At 47.3% G+C, this 27,812-nt stretch overlaps 1 protein-coding gene across 3 annotated transcripts in view; it reads left to right on the top strand.

The window, feature by feature from the left end:
* The window catches only part of NT5C2 (5'-nucleotidase, cytosolic II), a 957,242-nt gene that overhangs the window by 730,329 nt on the left and 199,101 nt on the right, over positions 1-27,812 (top strand). For all 3 annotated transcript variants that reach the window (XM_069611695.1, XM_069611694.1, XM_069611696.1), the window contains 2 exons: positions 12,595-12,661; positions 13,676-13,846. In XM_069611695.1, the coding sequence (XP_069467796.1) occupies positions 12,595-12,661; positions 13,676-13,846 (238 nt within the window). The remainder of the gene's footprint in view (positions 1-12,594; positions 12,662-13,675; positions 13,847-27,812) is intronic.

Here is a 27,812-nt window from a genome sequence, read left to right as displayed (position 1 = left end):
TCAAATTGAATGTAGAATCTGTACTGCCTGCTTGATTCCAGTACCATATGCAGAAGGCAGGTGAAGGATCAAGTGAAGCAACAACTCTAGTGCCGATGTGTAAATCTACACGGAGGACAGTGGGGGGGCAGTTTGTATACTAGCACAAAGCACTGATATGCCCAGTGTTCATACAGTCTACAGAGCTAACGATTTTTGTGGGCATGCATCAGAAGGGCATCCAGTTCATTCCCCCCTACCCCCTTTGAATTCTGGGATGTGCGTTCCCCTTTTTTCAAATTGATGGGAAAACTACAAATTGGCTGATATTTAACCCGACTCTACTGATCACAGAGAGAGCGGTCACAGCATCAAAGCTGCATTTACCAATGGGGCCTCACTTTCCCTATGCTCTTGTCTGCCAAACGCCATATCCCGCAGTGCAAGATCCAGAATGCGCAGCACTTGCTTACTGCAGGCTTTCCAAATCAGATTGAAATGCTCACTTAATAGCTGCAGGCCCTAAAACGGTATACTGGTATAAACAACGTGACGGTTATTATAGTTCAATTAAGCTGTTCACTATATCTATACTGGTATACTGTTACACCCCTAACCATCATATACATGCCGGACAAAAACCTTTTCTCAATTTTGTTAAGTCATTCTCTTATTTACCCGTATGTGACTGCTGCCTTAAAAACAATACTAGTGTAGCAATGTTTTATGCCATGTTAAATCTATGCAAATAAATTCTCAATTTCAACGCATAGTCCAGTCACTTTTGTCAACAAAATGTCAACAAACATCTACATACCTTTGTTAGGGAGCTGTATCGTTTTTATGCTTCATCCCTTCTCCTAGTGAGACCCCCAGATCTTTCTGCTGGACTTCTAGACCTTTTTCTGAAATCCTGAATGAGTGCAGCCTTTTTCCACTCATTCATTCTTATGGGCTCTGTCTTTTGGAATTCTATTCTTTGTATTGTATCTATCCTATAGAGTCTATTTTCCTCCATAACTTTTAAAGGCATCTGTATTTTACTATTGCAGCACACATCGCCTTATGGGCAGTGTTGCTAAAGACCCTTAGGGTCCTCCTTTGAGATTATTTTCAGTATCCTGGAGTAACTACCGTTCTTCAGGATAGAGAGATACTTAGTATCTCTCCAAAAAACGTCATAGTGCTGAGAGAGTGGCACATACCACCTTATGTGGAGTGCCAAAGGGATACCTTGTATCCCCCTTCTTTCTGCTCCTGTGACTGTATAGTCACATAGACAATCTCCTAGTGGCAGTGGACGTGTTCCACCAACTATTGTGTGATTTTTTTTTTCTGCTGCAGTCTATGTCCACAGCCTCAGTAGTGCACACTAGGGGCACCCAACTTGGGGCCGCCCTTCTTTTTTCACCATTACTAGCGTGGTTCTTTAGTAGCCTCTCTACTACCATTCTGGAAGGGGGAGGCCAGTGTGTGTTTTGTCTTTGGCAGGAACCATGGGGTGTCCCCACCTAGGCTCCAGAGTGTCTGGCCAGGCAGGAAGTGGGGAGGAGTTTTCCACCCCACTGTGCTTTGTCTGCCAGAGTGCCTGAATGGGACCAGCTCCCACTGGGGGTCTGGCTTTCCTGATTGGAAAGCCAAACGCCCCCTTTCTGTAAACTGCTAAGGAAGATTGCAGAGGAGTGAATACTGCAACTTTATAAAAGGTCAGGCTCCTGGAGTGAAAAGCAAGTCGACCACTGGAAGCTGAAGTAACCAAAGAAGACTACCAGAGCGCCTGCAGACCCTTTGAAACACTGTGAAGCAAGTGCTGCTGCCCTGACCACGTTTTCTGTGCGACGGAATAACACGAAGAGCTTCCGTTTGACTAGTGGGAACAACCAGTCCCAAGACTAACTTTGATTTGAGCCATCTCCTGAGGTCCTGTGAGTTTCCAGTGCTGCATAACCCCAATACCAGGAGACCTGCTGCCCATTTTGAATTGCATCTTTGTGGAATGGCCAAATCCATCCAAGTCTTTGCTGAGCCCTCAAGGACACTCCAAAGACCCAATCCAACTCAATCAGACCCCCTCATCAGTGTGCGACTGCAGGAACCGAAGATGATTGGCTGGGCGTATCGCGTCCTTTGTTGGTGCTGCAGAAAAGGCACCAAAACCGCATTGTGACCAGAGAAGGTGCTCAAAGCCGTGCCAGAGGTCCTTCCTTTGGATTGCTGCTGAGACATCCCATCAATTGTCCTACCTTTCGTCATCAGTTAAGGAATCCGGATCCAGAGCAGCAACATCGCGGAGCATCCACCACAAACAATTTCTTCAAACCTAAGGTACTGTGGGGGAAAAGGTATTGCTTACCTTATTTCAGAAAGTCGCTCCAGAACGTTGGCGTGCATGTAGATGTGTTCAGGGCAACCCCCTCTTACCTCCGACTCAAGCTGCTGCTCGTGTCCCTTTAACAGGGTCTCCAACATTGGATAAGCCTTCTTGTATGTTCTTTCCTAGAGACTAGGAAGTAACCACATGAACCTTTGACTTCTGCTGCTTTTCAGGACATTAAGTCTCTCCAAACTGCCTTTTAGCTAGGATTGCATTTTAGACTTTAAAGACTTGCTGTGCAGGTAAACCGCCTTAAGAACCTTAAATTCTGTTAGGATCGCACTAACCAACTCTTTCCTTTCCCAAAAATCCCTATCTTATATGTGTATGCTGACTAAGTAAAATGACTGTTATTTTGTGGATGCGTGTTATTACTGATAGTACAGTACAACTGTGCGCATTCAGCAACTACCAACTAACAAGTGGTATTTTGAAAGTATTGTAAAGTATACCTATGTGTTTATTGTGCTAAGTATTTAACAGTGACTCTTGTGTAAAAATAATATCTATATTTTAATATACATTTAAGTGCAAGTGTTTCTTTGATGTGCATTACTAGCTGGGTTCAGTGTACTTACCTACTGCTCACTTCTCCAGCATTGGTATCTTTCATAGATTCACATGCTTGAATATTCTCCGTCGTCAGACTGGGCATCCTCGGTGATAAAATTAATTATTAAAATGTTTTTAATATACACACATTGCTACCTAGCAATGCATGTACATAGCCCATTATGGCCTATGAGCCATTGTATTGTCTAGTCCCTCCACCTCACTTTGGTCCTTTATGGACCCAGCCAATGAGGAGGCAGGGCTTAAGCTCCGCCCCCGGCAGCCATCTTTAGATTTTTCACTGCAGTCTAACAGACACAGGGAATCCTCAAGCTCTCTGAGCTTTTCAAATCTTTTCTACTTTTGTGTGGAATATATTTCTTTCAAATATATTCTGCTTTGTTCCCCTACTTAGGGGCTTTAGTCTCAATGAAACCTTGAGACAGAAAACTGTTTTCTCTACAAAATCATCGTGTGAACTTTCTCTTCAGAAATGGCTGCACCTCAGGCTGTCAAGAAGCCTTCCCTGTTCAGGGACTGCACGAGGTGCAAGAAGAAACTAGTTTACATGAAAGACCCACACAAACATTGCATTTATTGTCTGTACCCACATGACATCCAGAAATGCGATATTTGTAACACATTTTCCACCAAGACCCTTCAGGACAAGCATAGAAGACTCCTTTTACACCTGGAAGCCAGGGATCAATCTTCGGGCAAAGAGTCTGTCAGGACAGCTCCTGTCCAATACAGCATTCCATCTGAGAGTCAAACTTCAAAGAGAAGGTCCTCTTCAGTGGAAAGGAGTTCCTCTCCCATAGCAAAAAGTAAGAGGAAGCTGGAGTTGATACCCTTTCTGCCTCCACTGGACTCATCAAGCCATAAAAAGTCACACATCAGCAAAATTTACCTCCAAAGGTAAGGAGGAGTTTGCAAAAAACCAGGGGGAGGGGCGGGAGTCGTTGACGGGGAAGCCGTCCATGAGCAAAGGGAAAGGCCCGTCATCGCCCATACCATCGACAAAGCCATCATGGACGACGACCACGCATAAAACATCGTCGACGGCAAGATCATCATCATCAGATTTATCAACCACGAAGCACTCGTCGATGAAGAAAACACCATTCGTCCACGAGGCATTCATCCACGACGCACTTGTCCACGGAGCACTTGTCAACGGCCCAACCACATTCGTCAACAAAACATTCGTCGACGGGATCCAGACCGTCATCAGTGAAGCCCTCGTCGACGGGCAAACCACATTCGTCGACGCAACACTCGTCGACGGGATCCAAAGCACATCCGTCGATGGAATCACCGTCCACGGGACGCTTTTCAGCGAAGATGGCATCGCCCACAACACTGTCGGCTGCACCGCAAGTTCCTGCAACTACAGAGGAATTGGAGTCCGAGGCACCTTCTGCGCACGGTACACCTGTCGTTGAATACAATCTCCTTGAGGGTACTGAAGCTGAACCACTAGTACAGCAAGTTTCACCTTTAGGGGACATAGCAGAACTCCATGATGTCATTCTCCAGGAAGAATGTTCAAATGCAGAAGTGGTGGAAGAGAGACCTGGCCCCTTTCCGAAACAACATCCTTGGCAGCCATCCACGAAAGATGCAGAATATCCTCGTGATCCAATACTTATGTTATCTGTACAGAGGATTGTAGAGAAATTCTACAGACATAAAAGTGAGAAGAATATTCCGACTGATCCCTTAGAATCGGAAACCTATCGGAGAGACACATCTCCAATTCCAGGCACGTCAGGAGGTTCACCTCACAGGAGTAGTCCTCAAAAACGGACGAGATCACCAGAACCTGCTCGAAGACCTAGGAGCAGCACTCGCAGTGCTTCACCGAAGAGAGTTCCATCACCACAGTCATCACATAGACCTCGATCTCCGGATGGGGATCCAACAATGGTACCGTCCACCATTTCAGTTTCAGATTGGCAGGAGGATCCTTTTAGAGAATTCTCTGACCCAGAAGAAGGGGAAATAACACAGGAGCCTGACGCAACCAGTGAGTGGGATGACTATGTAGTCGAGAAGCCCAGGAGGAGAGATTCACCAAGCAAAGCCTCACCGCCAGATGATCTGGTTTCTTTCCACCCCATAATAGGACAAGCTGCAGAATTGTTCAAAATTCAAGTCCCATCAGAGGAAAGGAAATCGGTGCTTTATGAGCACAGGGACAAACGCAGGAGAACGGTGACCACCATCCCTCTCCTCGACACCATCTGGGAGTCCGGATCCAAGATCCTATCTACGCCATTATCTACTCCGGCTCTGGTGTCCAGACCAGAGAAGAAATATAAAGCTCCAGAGTCTGCACCGCTTTGTTTGAGAGTCCATACAAAACCGGACTCAGTTATCACAGTGGCAGCAAGAAAGAAACTCGCCAATCCCGCCTCACCTTTGTCGGCACCACTGGACAAAGACGGGCGTAAACTGGAAGCCATGGGCAGGAAGGTATCATCTTCTGCATCGCTTACCATCAGAGCGGGTAATGCTCTGGCCATGACAGCAAGGTTCAATCGCAAGCTTTGGCTCTGCATGTCCAAATTGGCGAAGCAACTACCACCAGAACTCCAAGAGGCTAGGTCAATAATCGCGAAGCGACATCGGATCATATGATCGACGCAGTGGTTGATGTGGCCGAATCAGGCTTCAGACAGATGGCGCACGGCACAGTACTCAGAAGGCAGGCCTGGATGAAGGCTACTAATTTTAGGCCTGAAGTCCAAGCGCAGATATTAGACCTGCCCTTTGATGGACAAGATCTCTTTGGAAAGAAGATAGACGACCATCTGAAGGGAATTAAAGCAGACACAGACACACCCCGAGCCATCAGTTCTTTGAAGGACAAAAATAAGGACCATTGATCTTTTCGTCCATTTAGAGGCTCATCTTCCAAATTCAGAGGATACAGTCGCTCCTCTTATGGGCAGAAAGCGCAAGGCGGCACGTACCAAGACAATAAATATCAGTCATCCAACAGATACGCCCATAGAGGCGGGCGTGGGCGCACAAGGCAAGCAAAACTGACTATCAAACTCTTTCCCCTCAGCGCCACACCCCGGTGGGGAGAAGGGTAAGCCAGTTCTTCCAGCGCTGGCAGTCAATTACATCGGACAAATGGGTGTTGCAGGTGATGCGAAAGGGTCACACCTTAGAATTTCTAGACCAACCTCCTTCCCTGCCTCCAACTTCGCGCAGGGTGCATATGTTAAGGCAAGTCATGTCTGAAGTACAAAAACTACTCCAGAAGGCAGCGGTAGAACCAGTGCCGTACTCTCAGAGGGGAAAGGGTTTCTACTCCCGCTTCTTCCTCATCAGAAAGAAAAACGGTCAATAGAGGCCCATCTTGGACCTGAGGGCACTCATCAAACGCATAACTTTCAAGATGGTTACTTTACAAGGGGTGCTACCTTGGTTAAACAAGCACGACTTCTTGGCCACTTTAGACTTGGAGGACGCATACTTCCATGTGCCGATCCTTCCAGCACACAGGCAGTTCCTCAGGTTCACGGTGGGAGAGCTTCATTTTCAGTTTCGAGTGCTCCCGTTCAGGCTAAAATCGGCACTGAGAGTTTTCACAAAATGCTTGGCGCCTGTAGCTGCAAGTGTCAGGAGGGCAGGAACGGAAGTCTTTCCATACCTGGACGATTAGCTGATAAAAGCAAGTTCTGCCGCAAGGGCTCGCTCAGCTATGGGCATGGACCTTACACCACGGGGTGCAAATCAAGGCAGAGCACCTTCCGGGAGTGGACAATGTCCTAGCGGACAGACTAAGCAGGGAATACACATCGTCCCACGAGTGGGAACTGGACGAAAAGGAAACCCAACAGATTTTTGCCTTATGGGGCCACCCGCATATAGACCTATTTGCCACCCGGGGCAACAAAAAGTGCAAGAAGTTTGCCTTGAGATACCCGGAGTACCAATCACTGGGAGACGCGTTCTCAGTGAATTGGATGGGGAAGTTCCTCTATGCCTTTCCTCCCATTCACCTCATGGCGAGGGTACTTCGCAGGGTGAAAGAACAGGATTGTTCTATGATCCTAATCGCACCGGATTGGGCGCGGCAAGTCTGGTACTCAACGCTGAAGCATCTATCCCATCGGCCCCCGATTCGCCTCAAGATGCATCAATATCTGTTGACACAACAGAATCGCAAGGTCCTCCACCACAACGCGAGGAAACTATCTCTCAAAGCATGGTTCCTGAGCAGGGCAAACCTATGAACCTGAAGCTACCATCAGAATGCTGGGATATCATCAGGGCCGCGAGAGCCCCTTCAACACAAGTTACCTGTAGCAGGAAAGGGACCTGTTTATCCAAATGGTGCAAGAACTCTGCAATCGATCCTCTCACGGTCTCGGTTGATCAGGTACTACCCTACTTGTTGTACCTAGCTAAGTCAGGGCTCTCATTGTCCTCCATCAAAGTCCATCTGTCAGCCATAGTGGCGTACACGACAACCCCAGAGATGCAATCCTTGCTTTCTTTACCGGCGGTTAAAGTCTTCCTGAAAGGGCTGATGCGTACTTATCCTCCTACGCCTTCGCCAGTTCCGGACTGGAGCCTTAACACTGTCTTGACAGCCCTCATGCAACCTCCCGTCGAATTGCTGTTGCATCAGGGTGCACGGAGCTGCTCCGCTCATGCCCGAGCGTAGAAGCGGCCCCGTCTTCTCGTTACTGAAGGTAACGCTCGGCGGCTCCAGTGCGGCACATGAGGATGGGAAACCATCCCATCCTCGTCGCCATTTGTGGTATCGGGGATGGTAAGAAGACATCTGGATTCAGGTAAGGCACAGGATACCAGTATATATAAAAGGAGTGAGTTTATTTATAAGTTGCAGAGTTACAGGGCTGGTTATATAGAAAGGGGCAGGGAGCTAAACAGATGACATCCTTTCAGTAAGGTTCTCCCATCCTGTGTTACCAACTGTAGTTCTTGGAACCTTCAGGTCCCATCACATTCCATATGACATAGCTGTGTTCTACCATCAGCAGCACTGTCTGCACCCAGTGCAAATAGATAAGTACAACACTACAGGTATCTTCTACAGACCCAGAGTTTTTGTCTAAACACCCATCCCCAGAAAGTCTGGTGGTACAGGCAGCAATCCGTCATACTCCTTTTCTTCCCACAGGAACCTCTGCGAGGGGCAAGTCCTTTCGCTTCTACTCCGCATTCGGAAGAGGTAGAGGACGACCGGCTCAAAGGGGTCAAAGAAGAACTACCCGAGGTGGACGGGGTAGATATTCAAAAGCCGCAGCAACAGCAGGTGCCTCTTTACCATCGGCATCTGCATCAGCCGCCCCAAAACCACTCTGAGGACTTCCCTCACAGGACACCTGTAGGAGGCAGGTTGACTCAACATCTGGCGGTATGGCAGGCTATCACGTCAGATGCTTGGGCATTGGAAACAGTTGCCCAAGGTTACTGCCTGCCTTTCCTATGTATACCTCGGAGTCATCCACCGGGGATCAGCTCTCAGAAAGCTCCAGATCCGCTCCTCTTGCAGGAAATTTGGGACCTGCTAGAGAAAGGTGCCATAGAACCGGTACCTGTAGCGGAGAGGAACAAGGGCTGGTACTCCCCTTACTTTCTCATTCCAAAGAAAGACGGAGGACTGAGACCTATCTTGGACTTGCGAGAATTGAACAAATTCCTCAGAAAAGACAAATTCAAGATGGTCACTCTTTCTCAGATCCTCCAGGCCCTTCAGTTCCAGGACTGGTTGGTATCTCTGGACCTTCAAGACGCTTATTTCCATATGCCTATCCATCTCAAACACAGGAAATACCTGAGGTTCGCAATTGGCAACTCTCACTATCAATTTCGAGTGCTGCCATTTGGGCTGACCTCTGCCCCGAGGGTCTTCACCAAGTTAATGTCGGTAGTGGCTGCAAGTCTAAGGAGGGAAGGGATTCACGTCTACCCCTACCTGGACGATTGGTTGATCAGGGCTGTTTCTCCGGAACAAGCTCAGATCCAGCTAAATCACGTGTGCCACTTCCTTCACAGACTGGGCTTCTCCCTCAATTTAAAGAAGTCACAAATGATACCATCGCAGAGGCTCCAGTTCATAGGAGCGATCCTGGATACTTCCCTGGGAAAAGCCTCGCCACCAGAGGTGAGGGCTCAAGATATTCTACAGATGGTTACCAAGTTCCAGCATGCCCAACGTCTCCCAGCCTTCGACTTTTTGAGGTTGCTAGGCCTCATGGCATCCTGCATTTTCCTAGTGCCAGAGGCTCGCCTGAGAATGAGATCCCTCCAGTGGGCACTGAGGACTCAGTGGTCACAATTCTCAGGGAGAATGACAGATCTTCTTCAGGTTCCCGGCAGGGTGGCTCGAGACCTTCAGTGGTGGGCCTGTCAGGAGAACATTCTGAAAGGAGAACAGTTTTGGCAACCCTGGCCGGAGATAACAGTAGTCACGGTTGCCTCACTCACGGGGTGGGGAGCCCACGCCAACGACTTGACCATCAGCGGTCGTTGGTCTCCATCGGAGTCCAGACTACACATCAACCTGTTAGAGCTGAGAGCCATCAGACTTCCGCTGAAGGCCTTCCTGCCAGCTGTACAAGGGAAGAACGTCCTGATAATGACGGACAACACGGTGGCCATGCATTACCTCAACAAAAGAGGAGGCGTAGGATCACTACCCCTGTGCAGAGAGGCGATGCAGCTCTGGTTTTGGGCAAACCAAGAAGGAATCTCTCTATCGGCAGTTCACCTAGCCGGAGAGAAGAACTTGACAGCGGACGCTCTGAGCAGGCAGAACACAGTCTCCCACGAGTGGGAGCTAGCTCAGGAAGTCCTTCAAGAGATCTTCGCCCTTTGGGGAACCCCTCAGGTAGATCTGTTCGCCACCAGCCTAAACAGGAAATGCGACCTGTTCTGCTCAAGGGAATTTCCCCCGAGAGGAGCTCTGGGAGACGCGTTCATAGTGGACTGGGAGTTTCCGCTTCTGTACGCGTTCCCACCGGTCCCTGTCATTCCTCAAATGATCAGGAGGTTGAGAAGATTCCGGCGAACCATGATCCTAATTGCCCCGGATTGGGCCAGGAGAACGTGGTACCCGGACCTTCTAGACTTGTCCATCTGCCCTCCAATTCGACTTCCACTCAGAGAGAACCTACTCTCACAGAAGGGAGGTCAGGTTCTCCATCCAGACATCAAAATCCTCAACCTTCACGCTTGGCTTCTGAAAGGCTGAGGTACAAGGATTGGGACCTCCCTGATGATGTTATGGAGGTGTTGCTTTCGGCAAGGAGGCCAGCAACAAAGTCTTTATACCGCTGCCGTTGGAACAGATTTTGCAGCTGGTGTAGAGAACAGAATATTGACCCTTTTTCATGTGGTACACCAATGGTTTTGTCCTTCCTACTATATTTGGCAAATTCAGGCCTTCAAGTTGGCACCATTAAGGGCTATCTCGCAGCGCTATCCATCTTTAAGGGTACTGCGGAAGAACCATCCTATTTCAAATTACCCTTGGTAATACAGTTTCTAAAGGGGTTAACCAATGTTTATCCCCCAAGACCATTCCAAGTTCCCCTGTGGGATTTAAACTTAGTACTAACTTTCCTGATGGGTACACCTTTCGAACCTCTCCATTCTTGTTCGTTAAGATTCCTTACCCTTAAAACTGTTTTATTAATAGCACTTACATCTGCTAGAAGGGTGAGCGAATTACAAGCTCTTTCTTGTAAACCCCCTCATACTATATTTCACAAAGACAAAGTTGTCCTGCAAGTGAAGCCTAATTTCCTCCCAAAGGTGGTTTCTGAATTCCATATCACTCAGAAGATTACCCTACCATCTTTCTATCCTCCTCCTCACCCGGGGAAAGAGGAAGAGCGGTTACACAGGCTAGACCCTAGGAGGGCTTTAAGTTTTTACATTAGTAGACTAGCCAGGATAAGACAGGCAGACCAGCTGTTTGTAGGTTACACAGGTCACAAGCTGGGGTTACCAATAACTAAGCAGACCATTTCCAGATGGATCATTCTAGCCATTCTGGAATGTTATAAACTGGCAGGGAAAGAGCCCCCTCAAAACCTTAGGGCTCATTCGACCAGAGGTATTGCAGCTTCATCGGCCCTCAAAAGAGGCGTGCCGGTTAAAGACATATGTCCCGCCGCTACATGGTCGTCTGTCCATACCTTTACACGTTTTTACAATCTGGATTCCTCCTCCAGTCAAGAGACTAGGTTTGGAAGGGCTGTACTGCATTCTATTCATCAATAGAAGACAGCGTGAAGTCAGTACTCCCTCCTCCGGTAATAGAATACTGCTATGGGAGCCTATCTAAGATGAGGAATACGTCGGAGGACACAATCCCTTCGAAGAACAAGTTACTTCTTACCTTGTAACGTTCTTTCGACGGGATGTTCCTCCGACGTATTCCTCATCGACCCTCCCATCCATCCCCGCAGTTCTACTTCCCTTGTTGTTGCAGTTTACGCTCCTTCAGGGTGATTAGTTAGTCCAGAAAGTATTATTGTGGGCTACAAAACGGAACTGAGCAACGGACGCTGCGCGCGGCCTTTATAGGCAGGATGACGTCGACGTCGATACGGCGGGTGTTCGCAGTTTGCCAGTAGATGCCAGTTTTTACCAATGATTTTTTAAATTCCATTAGAGAGATGATTATAGGTATTGACAAAAACAAGTCTTTTGTCAGTTTCTTTTTGGGTGCCTTGTGTACGCTGTGCCTTGTATTCTAACAAAGCCTCTCTGTTGTTGTTTTTGGCACGTTTCAGTGCGCTCTGAGTGATTTTATTCGGATATCCCCTATCTTCAAGTTTATCTTCACAGGCAGTGCTCCGCCATCTCTTTGCATAAGGTAGGACCAGCCTCCTTTCCCGAAGTATGTAACCGTTGTGTTGCTGCATAGTTAAGGTTTGATCCGAAATGTTTTTTCTGTATTTATGCATATATGCAATGATGGTGCCATGTTTTAACTGCTTGGTATTCTATTCAAGCATCTGAATCTATGAAACCAATATGATACCAATGCTGGAGAAGTCTTAGTTACTTACCTGTAACTGTATTTCTCCAGCATTGGTATCTTTCATAGATTCTTATGCGCCCGCTGGCCTCCCCTGAGAGGCTGCTCCTATGCTCGGCATCCATCATACTGTAATCTCTACGGTTTAAAATCTGAAGATGGCTGCCAGGGGCGGAGCTTAAGCCCTGCCACCTCATTGGCTCGGGCCATAAAGGACCAAAGTGAGGTGGAGGGACTACACAATAGAATGGCTCATAGGCCATAATGGGCTATGTACATGCATTGCTAGGTAGCAATGTGTGTATATTAAAAAAAAAAAGAATAATACATTTTATCACTGAGGATTCCTAGTCTGACGGGGAATATTCAAGCATGTGAATCTATGAAAGATACCAATGCTGGAGAAATACAGTTACAGGTAAGTAACTAAGACATCCTCCTCTTAAGATAAGCCTGACTGATCTGCCACTCTACCACGGTCCTTGAGTAGTACAGACGGATACTAAGAGTTGGGGGATCTATAACCCACTGGGATAGCTTACTAAAGTCTTACCTCCAAGTGGGACTTCAGGAAAACTCCCCTAACTTATAGTCTAAAAATTCAACTCAATTGGTGTTCTTATTAAGAATTATGAATTTCTTGTTATAGGTTACTGGCAAGCTGAAGATTGGTACTTACACAGGACCCCTTCAGCACGGGATAGTCTATTCAGGAGGTAAAACATTTTGGCAATTTTTTGATGTTAATATACATGTTTGGGAAAAGTCTGTTTTTTTCACGCAATCCTTATGTTTGTTCTTGTAATTTCTGATGGCATACCCTTTGTCTACCATTAAACCAGGTCATGTGTGCATTTATGATGCAAAGCAGTGTATACAGTGAGCTATACTCTTTTCTTGCTTTTACAATAACAGTCCTCAGTTCTGTACCAAATTGTATCATCTTTATTTGCAGCGATCATAATATTGCATTCTAAAATTAATGTACTTTCAATACTGCACAGAACGTCCCATAGATAGATAGATGCCCATTTTAAAGCTTTAAGAAAATCTTTTTGTACATAAAGTAGATGCTCTGGCAACAGATAGCCCCTAATATTTTTTGCCTTTTAGCAACATTATTCAAAGAATCTTCAAAGGAGAAAAGAACATGTTCCAACCTTGCTCTATGTACCAACTGTCTTACCCCTTCCTAACTTAAAAACTTGGCTTCTCATTTATCAAACAGGATTTGAGATCAGGAAGTCCAAGCATATTGTAACCTGCCATAATCAGGTGCTAAACCGTGAAAATAAAATAGAATGCATGTAACATTCTCAGCCAGAACCTGTGAAAAGTTGTAATCGTCAAAGATAAATAAAATGTAGCCACACAAAACTTCTGGTTATGTAGCACTCTTGTTAAAAATAAATCTCCATGATTTTACAGTATGAATGTGTAGGCCCTCTGCATGTGCAAGTTGTTACAAGGATCTTTTTCCAGTGAGGTGTTAACAATGTAAAAACCCATACATTCACTGATTTGTCCTTTATACTTGGACATATAGAATCAGTGGCTGGGGAGTGACACAGCATCATTAGGTGGCCTTTCTGCATTAGCAAGTGAAATCTAAAAATCCAAATTGACATGTTTTTGTATTTGTGGTTTGGTTGGTTGGTTTCATTCAGTGCTGTTGTATTAAAATCCTAGGCCTTTCATGTGCACTAAACCATTGATTTAATTTCCTGCAGGGTCCTCTGATATAGTCTGTGATCTCATGGGAGCCAAGGGAAAAGACATTCTCTACATTGGGGATCACATCTTTGGTGATATTCTAAAGTCCAAGAAGCGTCAGGGATGGAGAACCTTTCTGGTGATCCCAGAGTTGGCACAGGAGCTACATGTCTGGACTGACAAGAGCTGTAAGAGAAAAAATATTTCTATCTATGAAACAGCCTGCATTTTTCATTCGTTTGTTGCTTGATTTGTATTGCTGTTCTCAAAAAGGGGGCAAATGAAGCATTTGAAAAGGGGATATATGATCATATTTGGCAATTGTCCACTTCAAATATCTCCCACCTCCCCCATTTCAATCTACAACATCAGCATACCGAAAGAGATGAATGCCGGGACAATGTATGCAGTTGATCGCTGGCCCTCTTGCTGATTGGGTAGGCACTGCCAGTTCGAATGGAGCAGATTCTTGCCATTGGTGGACTGGGGCGAGCTTCCAGTCCAAATCCTTGATAAAAGGAGGACTCATGCAGCCTTTCCATCGATCATCATTGGAGCCAAGACCCCTATGAAGAAGTACAAGAGGATGATGCCTGCAGCTGACCAGCATCCACTCTAGTTAGGTCCCAGTGAAGCCTTGCTCATCTGCTGGCTCACAAAACCCTCGTTGGTTAATATCCGATTGTTTTTCTTAAAAATGTCTTTAATGGGGGTGCTGTTGCGCACGGTCCAAGATGGCAGCTTAGAGCTTGAGCTCCGTGCTGGGAACATCCTTCGACCTATACTAACAGCGCTTGATCCCTGTAAATTGCTTTGCTTCCCAACATCGCGGGACATGAATTCCTCCTCCGTCCTCTGACCGAGTTCCAGCTCATTCCGAGCCAGCCCCACAGAGTTACACCGTCGGCCTTATTGCTGAGGAAGATAATTGTCTGTGACCCGGGAGCGGCTCCCGGCCCGGCCCCCTTCTGGACACCTGTGGCTGGGGCACGGGAGGCCTGCCTAGGGGAGGGGCACCGCTGTGAGTGGACTGCACGCCTTTCTAGTGCGGTGCTGCCTGGTCCTGCAGGCGGCCGCGTCTCCCTGGCAGCCCCCTGACAGGCTGGGATCAGGGCCGCACAGCCCCCCCACCCCTGCCGAAACTGCTGTCTCCGCTCACAACCCGATGCTCACGCCGGATTCCCGGATTATTCGGGAGCTACACCCTGGACACCTCTTATGCTGGGGTGCCCTGGCACGGGCTTCGGCATGTGGGAAGCCAAGCCTCCCCCCTCCTTATTAGTCTGAATCGGCACCTCAGACGAGGCTCTCCGTGGCAACTGCCTACCGTGGCAACTACATTGAAGTAAGTGGGGCCACTTAACCTTTGTAACGGCCTGGCTGTGGTCTGGTATGCAGCTGTTACGCTCACCTGGTATCCACAGGGACGCCACCCAGCCAGGTTACTCGCTGGTATGCTTTTCAGCTTTGCCCTGATGTGGTCTGCGGGGAAGGTTCTGCCTTGTGGTAGAATTAGGCATGCTCTCCATCCTGCCTTCTTTGCAGGGGCGCGTTGTCTTTCATGGGCGAGTGCGGTCCAGTTACTTCACTGACGCCGGCCCGTTTGATATTGTTCAGGCAAGTCTTATTGCTGTTCTTTAGTTTTGTTGCTATCCTGCATGCCTTTCTTTGTTTAAAATGTCTCTTTTTCTCACTTAGGTATTTATTTATTTAATTTATTTATTTGCATTTTTAAAGCGCTCATACAGCCCAGGGGCATCGAGGCGCTGTCAGAGGAATATGTCTTTGTTGTGTATTTATAACGCGCTTAATACCCAGAGGTTTCTAAGCACGGACCCGAGGATCGAACCTGTGTTGCTTTGTGTCGTCTTGTTTCCAAGGCGAGCACATTGCTGCTGAGCTATCCTCCCGGGACAAAATGCGGAGCTTGTGCGCGGCGAACTGGCATGGTTGAGCCCCGCTGGTAAATGATGGCGCATTAAGAGCGCTATGATGCGGTATGTAAGCACTATGCGCAGCGCTGCAAAGTCTTGCCTTTGCTAACCTGTGTTTTCCTTCCTTGTAGGTCGCGGTGTTCTTCAGCGCGGGCGGAATGTCCGGATTGGTGCCAGCCGAGAGGCGACCAGCCAGGTAAGCCTTTTGAGCAGTTCGTAATTTGTAAATGTCTCTACTGCTTTCTTTAATGTTGCCTCTATCTTCCTCTTTCAGGTCATTCTTTCTGGGAGGCATGCAGATTCGAGGAAGCTGTTCTCAGTAGCTGCGAGTGTTTAAAGATGAAGAATGCAGGCAAGATGCTGCTGCTAGTGATGTTCCTTTTGTCTCCTTGCAGGTTCTGCTTCTCCGAGGTTCGAGGGAATAGCTGGACACGGTGAGCGTCACGTTGCAAGCTGCAAAGTAACGCGAATCGTGTTGCCTTGCTCGGGTGTGGTTTAAATAGCCCCAACAAAATAGTCCAGGTAAAGTAGTCCCTAGGCTACCACACCCAAAACACTTGACCGCATAGCTTGGTTCTTAGGAACCAAGCTATGTGGATGCCTCCATGTTGGCTGACAATACAATAAAGTAGTTCCCAAGCACATTGTTTTTCATGGTGTATGATCCTGGCGCCTTAGGCGCCAGGACTGGCCCCATGAGGGCTTTTGAAGAGGATGCCAGGCTCTAGAGGCCCGAGTCCTGACTCCACCTGGCCAATGGGTTTGCCAGAGGGGGTTTTGGGGCGAGGGTCGTGACAGCAGCAGAACTCACTACATCCTTGGATGTACCGTATGGGACCCCCCATAGTGCCGGACCACCCAATTGAGCCCACTTCTCCCACGGCCTCCCCCCCACTCCCTGGACATTACCCTATGTACTGGCGATTATATGCACACGGCAGAGGCCCATACACAAGTCTTCTCACTTCACTTGGAGGCTGCTCCTAGTCCCTCTGACCTCACTGCGTGCCACGTGCTACAGCTTGTGTTCCCCGCTGTGGGACCCTCCATTACTAGCTCTCCCTGCTGTTATCACAGGGGGGTGAAACTGGGCAAGACCCCACCTGGATTTTGCTTCCTCGTATGCTCACGTTCTTAATTGATCCCAGGATCTGCACCCCTGTACTAACTATCCTGCTGCCTAATGGGGGTGCAGACTGGGAGGGGACCTGACAACCCCAAGCCGCACAAGAGCCTCCAACACACTTCGCCCGGAGTGTCTAGCCCAGGCCCTCCGAGGGGACGCTCAGGCCCCTGCTGCCACCTGCTGGGGGGTTTACCTGCGGCTCTACTCACTCTGTTTGATACCCCCCCACCCAACAGGAACCGCCTCTTCGTCCCCTCCGGGAGCTAGCCCGCAGTGCCTTGTGCGACAGTAGTGGAGCACCACCTGGTAGACGTGCACCTTGACAGCATGCCCGGTAAAAACAATAGGAAGCAGGGCACTATTCACATGTTCACGAAGGCGACAACGAGGCTGATTGAGACACATTCTGAACCCGCAATGGATACATCAGCCCCAGACAGCCAAGACTCCCCGACAATGCTTGAATACATGAGACAAGGGTTTACTGCTCTCCACTCCAAGCTGGATGATATGAGTGGAACAATCTGCTCAATTAAGGCACACAGAGAAGACTGACGGTCGGGTTACGGAAGTCGAGAATAGGGTTGACACCGCTGAGGATGACATTGCTTCCCTTCGCGCCGAGGTGGGCGCCTTGTCCAGCAGAGTCCAGTAGAAAGAATGACGACCTCGAATCACGCTCTCGGCACAACAACATCCGCATAATTGGTATCCCTGAAAATAGCATTGATGGTCTAATGGAAGAGTATGTGGAACAAACTCTCTTAACCTTGTTGGATTCTCCCAAGCTGTCTCCACAATTTGCTATTGAGAGAGCCCATCGGGCCCTCACCGCCAAACCTAAACCGGGAGCCCCTCCCCGCCCAATCATTGAGAAGGTGCTGAACTACCGAGACAGGGATGCCCTACTGCGTGCCGCAAGAACGAAGGGCGAGCTGCACTTGGGATCCTCCAGAATCCACCTCTACCCAGACCTCTCTACTGCCACCCAGCAGGAACGCAAACCCTTTTTAGCAGTAAAGAAGAAACTGCGTGATCTTGGAGTGAAATAGTCCATGCTGTACCCCACCAGACTCGGGGTTGAACATGCAAACCGGATTCACTTCTTTATCATTCCAGAAGCGGCGACTAGATTCATAGAGGAACACTTCCATGGGTGACCTCGCCACAATGGATGGCTGGTTTTACGCTCCCTCTTTGAGGTCTCTGTCCGGCTGCTCACCACTGCTGACATGGTCCCACAATGCCTATCACATGCACTCCTCCTCTTGGGGTGGCCTCGCCGTAGTGGTTGCCCCCACGTGGTTAGCCTCTAGATCACTTGCTATGTTGGAGGCCGCATTTTCTGTTGACCCGACCTCGAAAAACCTGTGTCATTTATTCTCTAGTGGTCTGTTCCCAAGGGTGGCGACTGGATTCCTTTGTCTGGCACCATCTTTCTACAACAAAGTATTGTATCAATGTTTATGTGCTGTAGCAACCTAGTCACTATCCCAGCACTTGTGTGCTCTTGTTCAACCGGCGCTAAGGCCCTGAGGCAAAGTTGGCAAGGTTATGAGTTGGTTTGTTCCAGGGATGGGGTTCATTCTTCCGTTTGGGGGAGGGATGTGGGTGGGGTGGCTGAAACTATTGTTGCCCCTCAGTTCGGAAACAGGGAATTGTTATGGGCAGGCAAATTGTGGTGCCATGGGAAGCACCATTTGACGTCCACCCTGCTGTTGGGGAAAGGGACATTGTTGGGGGTTGTTGAATCGGGGTATTATACAGGAAAACGCTTGGCTTCTGCGGTGGGTGGAGGGGTAGTGTGGGTCTATGCCACTTCGGGCACTCTGATTGGACAGACTCTTTGTACACCAGCCGGGATTGGCACACACCATGCGGTATCACCGCTGCACGGTACCTAAACCAACCTAATGGCTGATGATGAACTGACATTCTTAAGCTGGAATGTGAGGGGACTGGGAAATCACCCAAAAAATGAGATCTGTCCTGTTACACGTGGAATGTCATGGCGCTAAGATTCTTTTCTTGCAGGAAACACACGCCTGGTCACAGGGGTGCTTGGAAATAGGGGTGTTATGTTTTTGCTCCATAAAAGTATTAAGTTCCATCTCATTTCCTCCCACATAGACCCCTTGGGGCGATATGTCCTGCTGCATAGAACCTTGAACAACAAAGAGATCATACTCCTTAATGTGTATGGACCCAATATTGATGACCCTGAATTCTATTCACATCTTATTACACTACTAGTCGGGTTCCCCCTGATTCCCATTCTCGATTCTGGACACTAACTGGGATAGGTCGGGTACCAGGCCAAGTCTACTCTCCAGAGCGGCCAAGATCATCTTAGAATCCCTGCCACAATTAAAGCTAACTGACGCGTGGAGGGTCATGCATCCTGGAACCCGGTCCTACTCTTTTTACTCCTCTGTTCACGACTCCCACTCCAGAATAGACAGATGGATCTTCTCAGATACGCTACTCAGGCACGTCACGCAAATGCTAATTCTCCCTAGGACTCACTCTGGCCACTCCCCGGTGGCCATCTCCCTAGCCTGGGGCGTGGCACATACTACATCCCGTTCCTGGAAACTAAAACCTCAGGCACTGTTGGACGGGGCCTTTCGGATTGACATTGAGGAGGCAATAGACAAATACTTTACAGTAAACTCTGGGTCTGTTCCTACACAGGCCACCTTCTGGGAGTCCTTTAAAGCTTACATCAGGGGAGTGGCCATTTCCAAAGAGTCTGGAATTCTCAGGGCCATCCGCAGGGACATCTCAACAAGCAAATCTACTCTCTTCCCTAGAGGCCCAATACGCTCTACACCATTCACGACCACTCTAGCAAGCATCGGGACGGAACTGGACACCTTTCGCTCTCATGGTGAAAGGGAGAGAAAGTTTATAGACACTCCTGAACTGGTGAGACGATATGGTGAGGGCAAACGCTGAGGCCACATCCATGCCAAAGACCTCTTCGTCAGGAAATGGGCTCGCCACACATCCCGGCTATTGAGAAACCGGACAGTTCTCTGGCTACTCTCTTACCAGACATCAACGACCAGTTCTGTTCATTCTACTCCGCTTTATACACCAATGCCGACTACCTTTCAGAGACAGACATAGATTCATATCTCCATACCCTCCCTCTCTCTGTTCTCTCTAAAGACACTAGCACCGCCTTAGATTCCCCTATCACACTAGAAGAAATATATGAAGCCATCGACTCACTGGCATCGGGCAAAAGCCCCGGATCCGACGGTTTCCCCACAAATTTTACAAACAATACAAATCTCGTTTGGTCCCCCATGTCTTAGCGCTGTGGGAAGAATCCTGTACATCAGGCACACTACCGCCCACCCTCCGAGAGGCCATTATAACCATATTACTTAAGCCCGGTAAGTCTTCCACCCAATGCGGATTGTACCGTCCTCTCTCTCATAAATTGTGATGTCAAGATATATGCTAAGGTGCTAGCCATGCGCTTAACTCCCTACATGCCTCACATAATACATCCGGACCAGTCTGGGTTTATTCCTGGCCGCTCCACTTCTCTAAACCTGCGTTTCCTCTTCATCATCAGCACACACTCAGGCCGTTGCAGCCGCTCGCGATATGCAGAAGGCGTTCGACTCCGTGTCTTGGAGCTATCTCTGGAGAGTACTTATAAAATTTAACTTTGGACCCCGATTTCTCTCGTGGGTTAAACTACTTTACTCACACCCAGTGGCTAGGATTCGCACACAGGGTATGTGCTCGCCCCCATTTTGCATATCTTGAGGCACTAGGCAGGGATGCCCCTTCTCTCCGTTAATCTTTGCCATTGCATCGAGCCCCTCGCAGATAGAATATGTCAGGGGCACTCGCACCGAGGTCTGCGACTTCTAGGCACTTCTGACATTATTTCCCTGTACGCGGACGACTCGCTACTTTTCATTCGCTCACCTGAAAATAATCTAGCCCCGATCCTTGAGGATGTGGTGTGGTTTGGGGATCTCTCCGGGCTAAGGGTCAATTGCACCAAATCAACACTATTTCCTTTAACTGATGCTACCTCTCCCCCCACAGACTTCATGGGCTTTGCCTGGGCACAATCAGAGATTGCATACCTCAGGGTGACAGTGGCGCGTACTCAAAATAGAGTCCACAACACCAACTACCATAACTATTTGACCATACTTAAGCATAAATGCCAGGGCTGGGCCAAACTCCCACTACTCTTGCAGGTAAACTTGGTGTCTTGAAGATGGTGGTGATTCCCCAACTTCTCTGCCGCTTTCTTAATTCCTTTTGCATTCGGGAGCAGTCCGCCTCAAATATAATACTTTCTCCACCCCTCAGCACTTGGGGCCTTCGGTGCCCCCAATTTCGAGAAATATTGGCTGGTTGCCCAAGCCCAATTTGCTTCGTACTGGTTCGCCACCTGTAACCCTCCAGCACACGTACGACTGGAATGACGCTCGGTGGGAGATCGGGACATACGACCCTTAACGCTCCCCCCCCCTAATCACAGCAATAACCCTCTTGATCCAGTAGGCATCACGTTCCATGCACTATCTATATTGTGGACGCACTCTGATACTCCGCACCCATTCCACAGTGACCTACCTCTTTGGAATTTTCTCCCCTGTGTCCCCATCCCGGTAGCGAGGGACTGGGCAGAAGCTGGCTTCGGAAACATCTGGGATATTTTCGATCAGGACCACTTTATTGAGTGGGAAGATTTGCCAATAATCCTACAGCGCAGAGCACCTGCTTGGCTCCAATACTCGGCCCTTCGTCGATGCTCAAGAAGAGATGCCCTAGCTTCCCCATCATACCCCTGACGACCCAATTTTCTCCAGAACAATGGACACCATGAATACAAAAGGGAAGATCTCTAGGTTATACTCCTTACTACAGTCCACAACCTCCCCCACATTCGACGCGCTGAGACAATCTTGGTCCCGGGATCTAGAACTAGAGGTGACCGACCAGCGCTGGGAGCTAATGTGTTCACACACCCACAAAGTCTCGTTCAACTCCTGCTTCAAGCTGTACAGTTTAAAATTCTACACAGATCCCACTATACCCCACTGTGACTTCACCATATGTTTCCAGATAACTCGCCCTGCTGACCCAGATGTAAATCCAATGAAGCAACCTATATCCATATGATTTGGCCCTGCCCCTCCCTCACTCAATTCTGGTCTGATGTATGCTCCACAACCTCATCCATCCTCGACCACGAGTTCACCCCCTCCCCGTCGAAATGCCTTTTCCATGACTTCACGGGCCTACATCGCGATTCCCGGAAACTCGCAGTGCTCTGCATACTATTAGCAACACGCTGCATCTTACTGTGCTGGCTTCGGCACCGAGCACCCACGCATGCACAGTGGCTATCAGCTGTCACCTGGGCCTCTGACACAGAGGAGGCCTGGTCATTCCGACTGCCACTAGCAACTAGACCTAGAGATGTCTGGCCCAGATTCCGCTCCTACCTGGCAGCTATATCCACGGAATCAGATACCTCCTCCCCTCCACGATCCCCGCTGTCAAATGGTCCTACTTGAATGCCTGCTCAATTCTTGTCATGCTATGTATCATCAGCCATTAACCACCAATGTGTTTGTGTCCCAACTCTAGCTGTTGTTGTAAGTTCATTATCTGTATAATAAGCCTGCCAGTAGCCCAAAGTCCAACCTCCAAGCTGCAGAGAGTCTGCCAACCATATCTAAGTGAATGCTGGGTAATGCAAGACATGCATGCATGCATCCATCCAGATGTCTGAGGATCTCATCTTTACTCTGTCATGGGTCTGATGCTGGTCGACTCCACTCAATGCTGTAGTCCCCAGAGTAACTGCAAGATGACCGCCGGGGGACGAATCAATGACTTGACCACCCAGCGCGACCACAGTAACAGTAACTGTAGTTTTCCCAGCAATTTCCTGTGTACTGGGGATGTTTCTACCAATGTGGTGGTCCCAGATAGCTGGAATCCCATACCTCTTGAAAAACCTTCATTCCCACTAAGTTTGCTTTGAGAAAAAAGTAATGCTTAATTTTGCACTATTCATGGCTAACCCAGGTCGCTGGTGGCTGTGCCGGTATTTCTAGGCTAAGTCCTTTCAGGCCCTAAAGATGGCAGCTGCTTTCTACACCTTCTACGTTTTGACTTGAGCCCTATTATGAATTCTGGTTTGGCTCTACACTTGCCCCCTCCTTTGTTAGGTACTCAATATCTGAGTGGATTCTCCTAGTACTACTCACCAGTGACTCCTTTCTGGGACATGCCAAGGTCAATGGATAAACAATATTGCACTTGAGATAAAACCTCAGCTTGCTTTGATTTAAAGCTTTTAAATGTTTTGGGTTTAGCAGATTTGAACATCTATTGCCTGAAGAATTACCAATGACCCTATCTGTAAAAGAGGAGAATATGGCAGAGGGGCAAAAGGGATAGGCAAACAAACCCCATTGGAAACAACGGAAAGCAACCAAGAACCTCTGAAATAATTACACCTTTGCTCTTTAAACAGAGTCTGTCTAACTCTCCCACCCCTAACTGGGGACACGTGGACTCGGATGGTAATCGCATTGTTTATTTTACTCTGGCTGCTTGCTTCTGACCCCAACCCTGTCCCTTTTTAGTAAAGGTCTTTGCCCATAGTTGAAGAAAGACAGTTCCTAGTTTTGTTATAGAATGGGGCTTGTGTTTGTAGATTTAGGGAATAATTATTTAGAGGTGACAAAAATAAAACCCTTACAACAATGTCTGGTTATGTGAGTCCTGATTCTGTCCTACCAGCGAAGGCATTGTTGCACATTTCAAAGCTAACTGCACCAATCTGTAGTGCATCAGCTTTTCATATTCTTAGGACAGTCCCAACGGAGTACGGAATTGTCTAGGCCTTCCAAGAAGTTCTACATGGAAACCCTGTACCATTTTCAAGAAACAAGGGTCTGCAGAAATAATATGCCTAGGTGTCTGAACACAAGGCGATAAGTCACTTTCGGGCAGGGTTTCAACCTGGGTGAAGTATGGTAGGCCAATCTTTTCGACTCTACTTGTTGATCCAGAAATGCACAATTCTAGGCAAAAATAATCTGTATGTGTTTTTTGTAGATTTAAAGATGACTCTCTATGGTGTCCCCAGAGAGACACTCTTGAAATCTCTGTCGGAGGGCGGTGTTCCTAATCATCTTTTAAGAGTCAAACAGAATCTGTACCATGATAGCAAAGCAAAATGTATATGGAACCTATGTGGAGATAGCACTGCACCCTTGTCGATACAGAAAGGTTTCGGACAAAAATGTGTGCTGGCCCCACTCTTATTTTGTATTTTTGATAAATTCATCACTACTCTTATATCTGGGCAATCTGATGGCTTTAGTCTAGCGGTGCCTCAGAGAGGGTACCTCTCATTGTTTGCAGATGATGCTGTTTTTTATTTATTTGAGAAAAAAAAGTCCTTAAAAACAGTTCTCTCTGTTCAATAAATGCTGTAAAAACAACGGTCTCGCCATAAAACTAGATAAAACAAAATCTATGATTTTTCACCCATTGTACAAAAAAGCACCTAAATCCAGTTGGGGGCTATTGTATCGAAAAAAGTAAAGATACAATATCTCGGCATTAGATTCATGGTGAGTGCCAACTGGAGTGACCAACTAGATGAGGCTAATATAACCCTCGAAAGAACTAGTAATTTAATAATACAATTTGCCCAAGATCATGGTAATGGTGTGCTCTCACCTGCATTAATCAACTATAATATGCAGGCAAGGACAGCGGCCATTTATGTAGCTGATTTTTGGGTTTATAATAAATCATCCAGATTGGCAACCACTGAAAATAAATGTATAAAAAATATCTGAGTTTGCCTCTGTATACCCCGAACACAATTGTACATTTAGAAACAAAACACAAATATCTACATAATTTTGAATTAAGACCAGTACTGTTATGGGTGTGCGAGTATGGTCCTCTTCTCAGTTAGAGAAGTATAGAGATGCTCTAGGACACTTGCTAGCACAGGATTGTGGCATAGGTCTTCCATACTTGGACACACTAGGAACTGTGGTCCAGGACCGACAATATAACTAGTAATGAAAAACTAAAAATCAAATAAGCACACTTCACTACTGACGAGGAGAGCACTAGCATATTGCAACACTGGTATCAATTTATGGGGCCATCAAACATGATCTAAGCTACGTGAAATACCTCGATTGGGTTCAACCTGCTCTGACAAGATTGTTGTATGAGATTTAGAATGGGCACGCTACATCTTGTTTAACGTTTGTCTGAGTCATCAGTGGCTTGCCCTATGTGTTTGATACTCGTGAAAATGTGAATCATTTTCTTTTTTTTGCCCAGGGTACAGCAAACTTACAAACGCATATATGAAACCACTATTGCGTGAGCACAACATTTGGCACATAAATGATGGCATGCTCCTGTGCAAATCCACAGATAGATAAATGCTCAGTAATCTTTAAAGTGTCATAATGTATGGAGAGCATGGATCATTAGAATTTTTTTTTTACAGACTTGCCAGTATATTGTTTTCCTTGATTTTATTTGACCCCTGTTAGAATAAATTCTGGTTAATTCGTATATGCTGCACTATAGCATTTTAGACTATTTGAATAGATTAATTTGAATATTTTAATATTATTAATTGTTATGAGAATTTCTCTCTTCAGTGAATGCATTGCAATGATTGTAACCTTTTGTTATTCTGTCTGTATGACATTTGTCGAATAAAGCTATTATTGATTGGAATCTTCAATTTCCCCAGAAAGAGTTCCACACTGTCTGTTCTTAGACGGCACCCTTAGAACTTAGCTTAGGTAATTAGGGTGGGGGTGAAGTGTTATTCTTGCCTCGCCTTGTGACTGAAAGGAGGGGTTCAGTTGTTTTTAATCTTGCCAAAAGCTGTTGGAGGAGCCGTGCACTTTGTGGAATCTATTGTGCACTGGAAGCAGTCGAATGAACGGTTCATTTTTTGTCCAGCCTTAGTTATAACTTGGGGATCAAAAACTCTTAATGGATGCTTGGGCTTTGTCAAGAGCAATGTATTTGCCCACAATTCTACCAAACTCTTTCATGAATGAGTCTCCGAAGAATAGCCTGTCCGACCTTGGTGCCCCACTGACACCACTAAACCCAATGACTCTGTGTAGATCAGGATGCCTATACGTCCACTAGCAGGGTGAGGTTTGATCTGCTAGTATGTAGATTGCCCTTACGGTCCAAACCGCTACCAGGCTCCATCCTCAATCGGGCCTTATAAAAAGCAATGAACATGTGTGCAAGACTTTGGTGCAAGGGTTTCATTGTTTCAGAGACCCTTGGTTGCTTTCCGTGGTTTCCAATGAGTTTTGTTTGCCTATCCTATTTGCCCCTCTGCTCTATTACAGATGGTGTCACTGACACTCCTCAGGGAAATGGGTGAGAGTGATGGAAACCAAGGCAGTGGAGATGGTGGATCCAGAGGGTCGGGACAAAAGGTTTTATTCATGGATTAGGGCAATCTCCAAGAAGAGCTATCTCTGGAGGATAGCTCAGGGGCAATGTGCTCGCCTTGGAAGCAAGACGACATGGGTCACCACAGGTTCGATCCCCGGGTCCATGCTTAGAAACCTCTGGGTATTAAGCGTGTTATAAATAACCTATCATATCAAGCTGGCCTTAGAGTTGTGCTAGACCTATCACCTCAACCTTTCCTTATCCCTCAAAAGATTCAAGATTGTGCAATCGGCCCATATTGCAGAATCGCTATGCATTGGACCTGGGAGCGCCTACTTGCATGTGCCATTGGCATCCCTACAGGTAATTCCTCAGGTTTTCAGTAATGGGGAAACCTTATCAATACAAAGTCTTACCATTTTCACTCAATTCAGCACCAAGAGTGTTTACAAAGATTATTGATGTGTTTGCCATCATACTAAGAAGCAGAGGTTAGCATGTTTATCCCTTCAGAGCGGAGTCTCCTGAAGTGACCGCTTGGACTCTCCTGTTGTTGGACATTCTGTTCAACTTGCAGTTCTCTATCAACACAAAAAGGTCATAGTTGGGTCCCAATTCAGAGTCTCATATTCACAGGATTTCATTGAGACGCAATTCAATCCAGAATATTCCTCACACTACACAGGCAAAGGGACATTCTAGCAGCAGTTCCTCACTTTTACCAGAACTTGAACGTCAGTGTGGAGGTATCAACACCTGTTGGGCTTATTGGTTACATGCATACTTGCACTGCCTCTAACAAGCTCAACATGAGGAGGCTACAAATCCATCTAGGGGTGACTTGGGGTCTGGAGACCGGATCACAATCAGACAGGATGCCAGCCCTAGTGATGCTGAATGAAGACCTCCCTTGGTGGAGTATAGACTGCAGTCTCATGAGCGGAACCACGCTATATCCGATCCCCTATTTCATAGTAGTGACTACAGATTCATATCTTGAGGGCTGGGGACCCAAATTAGGTGTCCACTCGGACCTCTAGGGGCATTGGAGGACAGGAAAAATCCCATAAATTACCTGGAACTGAAAGACATTTTGCTGGTACTGAAGTAATTCCTTCCTCTGGTTCAGAACTCTGTGGTACTGGTTCTAATGGACGGTACAACAGCTATGTTTTACCTCAACAAACAGGTAGACACCAGATCCCTGATCCTGTACTTATTAGCTATACTAATCTGGGACTGGGCGATAGTATAAGGGATTTGGCTCAGCGCAGCACATCTTCCGGAACAGAACAATATGAAAGCAGGCAGGCTGAGCAGTCTCGGATCAAATTCTTACGAGTAAGAAATCTCCACTGACATGGTTCAGGAGTTAATTTTTTCCTTCTGGGTATGCTCTAGGAGGTAGACCTGTTTGCGACTACCAGCAACCCCAAATGTCCGATTCGCTTTGTGAGAATGTCCAGGGAAGAACTCTGTAGGAGATGCTTTACAGAGAGAATGGTCAGGAATGAGATGCATTTCCTCTGACTCCTCTTATACAGAGGGTTCTGAGCAAGTTTAGAACTGTCACCAGCTGCACATTGATTCTGATAGCTCCTGTTTGGCCATCCAAACCATGGTTCTCTG

This window comes from Ambystoma mexicanum, chromosome 8 (genome assembly GCF_040938575.1).
Source record: "Ambystoma mexicanum isolate Mex_15411 chromosome 8, UKY_AmexF1_1, whole genome shotgun sequence".
In the NCBI taxonomy this organism is placed as follows: domain Eukaryota; kingdom Metazoa; phylum Chordata; class Amphibia; order Caudata; family Ambystomatidae; genus Ambystoma; species Ambystoma mexicanum.
The sequence above is the reverse complement of the archived record's forward strand: the minus strand, read 5'-3'. Positions and strand labels throughout refer to the sequence as shown.